The sequence below is a fragment of the Cicer arietinum genome, chromosome 1 (assembly GCF_000331145.2).
Source record: "Cicer arietinum cultivar CDC Frontier isolate Library 1 chromosome 1, Cicar.CDCFrontier_v2.0, whole genome shotgun sequence".
NCBI lineage: Eukaryota > Viridiplantae > Streptophyta > Magnoliopsida > Fabales > Fabaceae > Cicer > Cicer arietinum.
The window spans coordinates 32524340-32534130 of NC_021160.2; the positions used below are offsets into that span (position 1 = coordinate 32524340).

The following is a 9791-nucleotide window of genomic DNA, read 5'->3' on the forward strand; positions in this document are numbered from 1 at the left end:
AAGCGCTGTAAAATGCACACCCATAATTTCATATATGGGTGTGCATATTACAGCGCTTTCTCAAAAAAGCGCTGTAACATGCCCAACCATAATTTCATATTATGGGTCTGCATTTTACAGCGCTTTTCTTGTACATATTACAGCGCTTTCTCACGGAAGCGCTGTTGAAGGTGCACCATTAAAGCGCTTTAGAACAACATATTACAGCGCTTTGTAAAAAAAGCGCTGTAAAATGTGTGTTTTTTTTTTTTATCAACCACTCCTTCTTTGTTAACACGCGCTTCCTTCCATAAGATATGACGACCCAAGGGTTGATCGGCTTGGGTGTCTTTTCTCTATTCGTTAAAATCATAAACAAAATAATACAAATTAGTTACACACTATAGTTTATAATACAAATTACAAGTGATGTTTAATTACTTACAATTTTTTGTTCAAGGCGTGCATATCCCATACGTGATTTCTTGTATGGGTGTTTTGGGTTGCTTGCCCGTTCGCGATTTGCCTTACTAATATTCTATATAAAAAAAAAATAGCAATTGTGTAAAAATTTAAAATACGCTACGAATATGAATAATAAAACACAAATGCTAATAAATTAATCACTTACGACAAACGCCGGGTCAGAACGTTTGGAAACAAATGCACTCCATTCATCCTTTGATATATAATGTTGATATATCTTTGGAGGTTCAGCATTTGTGTTTCCTTCTCTATCTTTTAGATAGAAATTTGAGAGATGGGATCTAAATCCACGATGGATTTTCCCAGCAACTCTCAAAACATATGACTTTCGTTCCTCATCAAGAACAAAAGTGGTCTGCAATGAAAACAATTATAAGTAATGTATTTTACAGAAAAAAAATTATAAATGACAAAAGAGTAGATCAAAATATTTACTTGAATGTCATTCCAGATGATATCTTTGGCATCCTTCAACGCCTTATCTCTCCAGTTGTCTATTGTTATTGGGACATTTTGACGAACAACAGCCCCAATGTAGCTTACAAACATGGAGCTGTTGGGGTCAACTGGCTGACCACTCTCGTTCCAGCCAACCTAATAAACTCATATAGTAAGTACATGCCCTAAACCCTAAAAAAAGATAAAAAAACACACAGCAAACAGAGTATATATAGTATACCTCAAATTTAATGCCACTGCTCCGTGCTTTAATCACCCTTTGCATGATAGTTGCACCACGTTTGACTTCTTTTTCGTAAGTCTTAGAGGTGCCAACTTCTTCATTTTGAACTTCTAAATCTTTGTTTGTATCCATTTAACTACAACAAGTTCAACATGCACTTTAGTATAACATCAACAAGCTCAACATGGATCATGCATTATTATAAACAAACTCAACATGTATCAGTATATCTTAAAAAAGCTCAACATGCATTCTAATGATTACAAAAATTTAATAACATCAATACCTGAATAATGATGGTTCGAAGAAAGACGAAATGCAAAGAAAAGAGGGTTTGCAGAAAGTTCACAGAAATATGGTTCACAGAAATACGGTTTGAAGAAATACGTAATGAGGGTTACGTATTTCAATGAAAATATATTGTGTGAAATGGGAGAGATGATCTTGGATGGAAATAAGGTTCGAAATGAAGGAGATGATCGTGGAAATAAGGTTCGTAAAGGACGGGATGATAGGGTTTGCAAAAGAAGAGAAGAAATGAAGGTTGAGATGAAGGTTACGTAATGAAGAGGAAACTGAAGAGGTAACTGTTATATATACGTAACACTTTTACAGCGCTTTTTATAAGCCTTTTACAGCGCTTATTTTGTAAAGCGCTCTAAAAGGCTTCTTTAGTTAAATTTTTAAAAGGCTCTTTTACAGCGCTTTTTTCAAATAAGCGCTGTAAAAGACCTCCGTGTGTTATTATGTTATTTGAATGCCTTTTACAGCGCTTTTTTCAAATAAGCGCTGTAAAAGACCTCCGTGTGTTATTATGTTATTTGAATGCCTTTTACAGCGCTTTTTTCAAATAAGCGCTGTAAAAGACCTCCGTGTGTTATTATGTTATATGAATGCCTTTTACAGCGCTTTCACACATAAGCGCTCTAAAAGGCTTCTTTAGTTAAATTTTTAAAAGGCTCTTTTACAGCGCTTTTTTCAAATAAGCGCTGTAAAAGACCTCCGTGTGTTATTATGTTATATGAATGCCTTTTACAGCGCTTTCACACATAAGCGCTCTAAAAGGCTTCTTTAGTTAAATTTTTAAAAGGCTCTTTTACAGCGCTTTTTTCAAATAAGCGCTGTAAAAGACCTCCGTGTGTTATTATGTTATTTGAATGCCTTTTACAGCGCTTTTACACATAAGCGCTCTAAAATGTCTCTTTATGTTAATTTTAAGAGGCTCTTTTACAGCGCTTTTCCCAAATAAGCGCTGTAAAAGACCTCCGTGTGTTATTATGTTATATGAATGTTTTTTAAAGCCTTTTACAGCGCTTTTCCACATAAGCGCTCTAAAATGTCTCTTTATGTTAATTTTAAAAGGCTCTTTTACAGCGCTTTTTCCAAATAAGCGCTGTAAAAGGCCTTATTGTTTTTGTGTTTTGTTATGTTATGTTATTTTTTAAACAAGCTCAACATGCATGCAAAACCCACATAGTAGTAACTGGTCACCACAAAAATCCCTTCCTCTTCACCAAACTCTTCTCCTTTTATGCATCTTCTTCACAAACATCAAAGCTTACTCTTTCACAATTCAATCTCCACCTCAACACCCTTTTTATCTCTTTACATTCTCTTTCCTTCTTAAATCGAAACTTAATTGGTATTCAGGATCATTGCCATGTTGCGAAAAATGGGTTTGTGTCTGGTGTTTTTGGGGATTCCCATGATGCGTACAAGGTGTTTGAAGAAATGGGTTTGTGTCTGATGTTTTTTGGATTCCCATGATGCGTACAAGGTGTTTGAAGAAATGGGTTTGTGTCTGATGTTTTTTGGATTCCCATGATGCGTACAAGGTGTTTGAAGAAATTAGGTGTCTGATGAATATTATTTTTAAAGCTTTTTTACAGCGCTTTGTCAAATAAGCGCTGTAAAATGTCTTTTTTACTCACTTTCAAAAGAGTCGTTTACAGCGCTTTGTGTGAAAAGCGCTGTAAAAGGTATAAAACACTCATTATTTTATTTTTAAAAGGATCTTTTACAGCGCTTTTTAAGATAAGCGCTGTAAAATGTCTCTTTATTTTATTTTTGTGTTTGGTTTATTTGGGTTGGGATGACATTAAAAACATTTTTATCATTGTTTATTGGATTAAAAATATTGTTATCATTGTCTTTATCACAATACTTTAGGAGATGATGAATTATTAGAAATGAGTATTCTGAAGAATCTATATATATATATGCACTGAGCAAAAGAGAATCTCTCTATTCAGTTCAGTTCAGTTCATGTAAATTACTAATTTATATTCAGTTCAGTTCATGTAAATCAAGCTAAATATAAAACACTCATTGTTACATGAACTTGGTATAAAACACTCAAATCAAGCTAAATATAAGCAGAAAATAAATTAATCAGAAAATAAATTAATCAGAACTTAGTATAAAACACTCAATTCAGATTACATGCATATTTACAATAACACAGTTCAGATTACATGCATAGCTTATATAAAACAATTAAACATATATATACATTAAGATGCCCTTCTTCTTTTCCTGGTGACATTCACATTTGTTTGTCCATTTACAATACGAAACGATGGATTAATCCAAATTCCCTCATCATGATCATCTCTAAGATATAAACCATCATCAGTTGAATCAATTTCATGTGGTTGTTGTGATGTTGCAAATAAAAGATCATTACCAACATCTTCATCATTATTGTTATCATCACTTATTTTATTGGTCGATAGGACAACAGACCATTTATCATTAGAAGGATCAGTGACATAAAACACTTGTTGAGCTTGCGACGCTAAAATAAAAGGCTCGTCTTTGTATCCCACCCTATTAAAATCGACAAGCAAGAATCCTGACTCATCAATCCGAACGCCATTATTATTATCGACCCACTTGCAACCAAATATGGGAACACGAAACATTGTGTAGTCTAACTCCCATATGCGCTCGATAACCCCAAAATATGATAGATTTGCATATATTGGGTTTTTGTCTTTTGCACTTGAGACATGCATCGCTTCAGCTACGAGAGTGACTCCACTATTTTGCATAGTGGTCTGATCATCTTGTTCTTTGGTATAAAATGTGTAGCCGTTAATAACATAACCAGTGTAAGAAAAGACATGTAAGCTCGGACCATTTGCTAGCCACCTCAATCTATTTGAAATTGATCCGGGGTCTATATCAAATTTTGACATTATGTGATTTTTTAACCATGTTACAAAACTTCGATTGTGCTCTCGAGTTATCCAATTTTGATTCCTATTCATGTTCAAACGAGATAACTGATCAATGTGTATTGTAACATACGGTTGAACCTCATCATCATTGTGCAGAACATACAATTGTGCCTGCTCCCATTCTGTCCTTGATATAGTCAGTAGTCTCCTTCCAGTTATCCCTTCTCCTGATAGTCTTCCCGAATGACGAGACATGGGAAGCCCTATGGATTCAACATTGGACAGATATTCAGTACAAAATTCAGCAGCCTCTTCAACAATGTATCGTTCAGCAATACAACCTTCTGGTCGACTTCTACTTTTTACGTACCCTTTTAATATTTTCATATATCGTTCTATCGGATACATCCATCTCATATAAGCTGGCCCACAAAGTTGTGTCTCCTTAACCAGATGAACAGTAAGGTGAACCATTATATCAAAAAACGATGGTGGGAAATACATTTCAAGCTCACACAAAGTAACAACAATTTCCCTCTGCAATGTCGGTAATTTCTGAGGGTCGATCACTTTACTACAAATTTCCCTGAAGAAGAAACATAATCTAGTTAAGGCTAGTCGAACTTTTTCAGGTAAAATGGAACGTATACCTATTGGTAGCAAATGCTCCATTATAATATGACAATCATGGGTCTTCAAACCTTTTAACTTGAGGTCTTTCATACAAACCAAATTTTTAATGTTCGAAGAGTATCCTTCTGGAACTTTAACTTCGTGTAGAAATTTACATAAAACAATTTTTTCCTTTCTAGATAGAGTATGAGCGGCTGGAGGTAGATATGTGCGATTTCCTTTCTTTACTGGAGCCAGTTCATTTCTTATTCCCATATCGACCAAGTCCAATCTTGCATTGACGCCATCTTTAGACTTTCCTGGAACATTGAGTAACGTACCAATAACACTTTCAAATACATTTTTTTCAATATGCATCACATCGAGGAAATGTCTTACATACAATGACTTCCAATATGGCAATTCAAAGAAAATTGACTTTTTCTTCCACCCAGTTTTCACCAGCTCTCCCGCAAAAGGTTTGCCAAATTTATTGGTCAAACCTTGTACTTTTTCAAGTATTTGATATCCAGTCGGTGCTAAAGGAGCTTTACCTTCCTCTGATTTTCCATTGAATGCATTTCTCCACCCACGATACTGATGACTATAAGGTAAAAATCTACGATGTCCAAGAAACACATTCTTCTTACAATGTTTCAACCGCATCCAATTTGTACTCTCTTCACATATAGGACATGCACACTGACCTTTAATGCTATATCCTGATAAATTACCATATGCTGGAAAATCATTAATTATGCCGAACAACATAACCCTTAAATTGAAACATTCTTTCTTATACCCATCATAAACTTCCACACCTGTCTCCCACATACTTTTTAAATTTTCGATTAGAGGAGTCAAGTATACGTCGATATCATTCCCCGGTTGTTTGGGTCCAGAAATTAACAGAGACAACATCATAAACTTACGCTTCATACATAACCATGGAGGTAGGTTATATATTACCAAAATCACAGGCCACGTGCTATGTGAGATGCTTTGAAGACCATGTGGATTCATTCCATCAGTAGAAAGTGCAAGTCTTAGATTTCTTGACTCTATCCCGAATTCAGGATACTCGTGATCAATTTTTGCCCATTGTGGGGAATCTGCAGGGTGTCGAAACATTCCATCTCTAATTCTTTCATCTGCATGCCATGTCAAGTGTTTTGAATCTTCTTCACTGCGATACATGCGCCTAAATCTTGGTATTATAGGAAAATACCACACGACTTTTGCTGGAGTAGATTCTTTCTTCTTATATCGAGAGACATTGCATTTCGGACACGCCTTAAGTAGTTCATATTCGTTTCGAAATAAAATGCAATCGTTAGGACACGCATGAATCCTTTCGTAACTCATTCCAATAGAACACAAAATCCGTTTAGCCTCGTAGGTCCGACTGGGAAGTTCATTATCATCTGGCAACATATCTTTTATGAGTGTTAATAATTCCGTAAAGCTTTTATCAGACCATCCATTACTCGCTTTTAAGTTGTACAACTTTAATATCGCTGACAGTCTTGTGAATTTAGTACAACCATTATATAATTCTTTCTCTGCATCACTCAACAAACTTTCAAACATTTTAGGACAATCTCGAAGATCTTCTTCAACTGCTTTTGCAATCTCATCAACTCGGTCCGGCTCATATGTATCTGTATCGAAGTCAGTTGAAGCATATGTCGAACTATTCTCAAAATTAATGTTTCCTTTTTTTTTCTCACCATGTCTTATCCAACATGTGTAGCTTTGATCAATTCCATTACATACTAGATGTCCTTCTAATTCATCTTCTCTAACACGTTTTCCAAAACAACATTTTAAACAAGGACAAACTACTCTATTTGGATCTTTTGCATTCTTCACTGCAAACTCAACAAACTCCTTCACTCCAATTTCATACTCTTTTGACAATCGATTGGCTGAAATCCATTTCCTATCCATATTATACCACCTATATAAATGCAGTAACAAAAATAATAAGCTTTCAAAACATATCAACAAGTTTCAAAAAGAAACCAATATCAACTAACAATTTCAAAACAGAACAGATCATGTGGTATGAGTTTTTGACAATTTTTGACAATTTCAAAACATAACAGATCATGTGTAAAAAATACCTTAGACAACGTAGATGGCCGCACAGTACGTAGAGGATATTAGGGTTCGCAACGTATATAATTATTTGAAAGATGTAGAGGATATGAGGGTTTCCAACGTATATAATTATTTGAAAGATGTAGAGGATATGAGGGTTTCCAACGTATATAATTATTTGAAAGATGTAGAGGATATGAGGGTTTCCAACGTATATAATTATTTTAAAGATGTATTTTACAGCGCTTGTGAAAAACGCGCTGTAATAGGTAGTTAAATTCAATGAAAGCGCATGTGTTTTACAGCGCTTGTGAAAAAAGCGCTGTAATAGGTAGTTAAATTCAATGAAAGCGTATGTGTTTTACAGCGCTTGTGAAAAAAGCGCTGTAATAGGTAGTTAAATTCAATGAAAGCGCATGTGTTTTACAGCGCTTGTGAAAAACGCGCTGTAATAGGTAGTTAAATTCAATGAAAGCGCGTGTGTTTTACAGCGCTTGTGAAAAACGCGCTGTAATAGGTAGTTAAATTCAATGAAAGCGCGTGTGTTTTACAGCGCTTGTGAAAAACGCGCTGTAATAGGTAGTTAAATTCAATGAAAGCGCATGTGTTTTACAGCGCTTGTGAAAAAAGCGCTGTAATAGGTAGTTAAATTCAATGAAAGCGCGTGTGTTTTACAGCGCTTGTGAAAAAAGCGCTGTAACTGATTCGAGAAAGCGCTTCCTTTTACAGCGCTTTTTTGACAAGCGCTGTAAAAGCCTTATAACGTGATGCGCAAACGTTATATGACCTACTACAGCGCTTGTTATACAGCGCTTTGCATCAAAAGCGCTGTAATAGGTTCCGTTATTTTTAAAATATAATTACAACAGCGCTTGTGTTTAGCAAGCGCTGTAAAATGGGCGCTGTTAAATGTCATTTTTGGCGTAGTGATTGTAAATGCAATTACATTCTAAATCCTCATTTTGCTCAATTACGTCTGGCTATTAGTAAATGTTAAAAAATTCTATTCTCCTAAATTTCACCTTACTTCAGGATCTTTTTGGGGATACCCTATTTCTTACTTTATCTTAATCTAACAAGCAATTTAATCACTTGTATTGTGTTCTGATCATATTCAAAGTAGTCTACAATTCGTGAATATTGTAATATTTTGTCAGCTTTCAAAAGTAGTTAAGTGCAAGGTAGTCTAATGTACTTAAATACCACATACTTTGTGTTCTCTTATCTCATCAAAATTATAAATGTTCTCCCGTCTTTTGTATGTTAATACTTTCTTTTCTGTTGGCTTTCTAGTTGGACCAAACAGCATGCCATGTCAGCTGATGGTTGGATTCTTTGCATATGCTAAATCCCTCGAAATTAATGTGGATAAGGAAGAGTTGGAAGGTATATATATTAACCACCAGTGTTTTATTGAATTTACTTATTACCCAATGTGTAAGACCCATTATTATTTGTCTAGAATATGATAATTGGACCCTTACACCTTAATAAAATAAAGGTAATTAACAATGAATAATAAATTAGAATCACCATCATAACTGAAAACTACATTCAGAAATATAGTTTACAACATGTTTAATAGATTCATAAAATATTACATCTTGAAAGCAAACTGCGATTGTCTGATTACATCATAAAACAAAAGATCAACTTCTAAGTCCAGGAGTTTGAAACTGATCTTCTGATGCTAATATCCATGTCTCATGTTCATCCAGCTGCTAAAAAAATAATAATAATAATTTGGATGAGATAAAATATCTCAGTGAGCTCTATAAATAAGAGGAAAACAATCTCAAATAGTTTCTTTCATAAAGGTGTATAAAACATACAAAAGTAGTTATACATTTCAAGAAGAAAAAACAATTATTATTATTATTATTATTATTATTATTATTATTATTATTATACATGTCTATTTATATATATATATATATATATATATATATATATATATATATATATATATATATATATATATTATTCTGAACAACATATGCATGACCTCAAATCTTTTCCTTTGGAATAAGGTAAAGTCGCCCAATATCTTAGTGTGGGTCACCAAGATATTGAGTCCTGATTGGTAAAGGAGGTCTGGCCAAACCCCAATCAGCGTCCTGATTGTTCTCCTTTACCTGTTATCCCATGCCTGGAATAACCTAAATGTCCCACCGTGATTAAGGCCATGCATGATGTGATTAATGATATTGTACAAAACTTAAGAATGTTTTGTATGAAGTGCACTTGTTATGTCATATATAAAATGCATTATCCATTCATATCAATTTATAAATAACTTTAGATGATATACGAAACTCATAATACTTTAATCCTAAGTCCTTAATTCAAAATAAAAATTTTAGACAAGAATATAAAAGCAACATTGGAGTCATGAAATTAGTAACACATCAAAGTCATGGAAAATAGTAAACATATAAAAGTCATTCCAATAAGTTCATTTGTCTAATTGGACGAACACTTAGGTCATTTTCGTCCCCCTAGGCTTATTCTTGTTCAATTAGAGTTTTTAACCAACCTTGTGCATCCCATAAGTTCATTTGTGTCATTGGATGAACATTTAGGTCATTTTCGTCCTCCCTAGGCTTATTCTTGTCCAATTAGTCTTTTTAACCAATCTTGTGCTTCCAATAAGTTCATTTGTGTAATTGGATGTACATTTAATTCATTTTTGTCCTCCCTAGGCTTATTCTTTTCCAATAAGGGTTTTTAACCAATCTTGTGCATCC

General features: G+C 34.1%; 1 protein-coding gene and 1 long non-coding RNA gene across 2 annotated transcripts in view; one reads left to right on the top strand and one right to left on the bottom strand.

Moving 5' to 3' along the window:
- The window catches only part of LOC101502181 (nudix hydrolase 19, chloroplastic-like), a 13188-nt gene that overhangs the window by 1122 nt on the left and 2275 nt on the right, over positions 1–9791 (top strand). The window contains exon 2 of the mRNA XM_012711785.3: positions 8338–8430. Within this exon, the coding sequence (XP_012567239.2) occupies positions 8352–8430 (79 nt within the window). The 5' untranslated portion in view covers positions 8338–8351. The remainder of the gene's footprint in view (positions 1–8337; positions 8431–9791) is intronic.
- Positions 8583–9791, bottom strand: part of LOC113786602 (uncharacterized) — a 2404-nt gene continuing 1195 nt past the window's right edge. Inside the window, exon 2 of the long non-coding RNA XR_003472867.2 lies at positions 8583–8765. This is a non-coding gene — a long non-coding RNA (uncharacterized lncRNA). The remainder of the gene's footprint in view (positions 8766–9791) is intronic.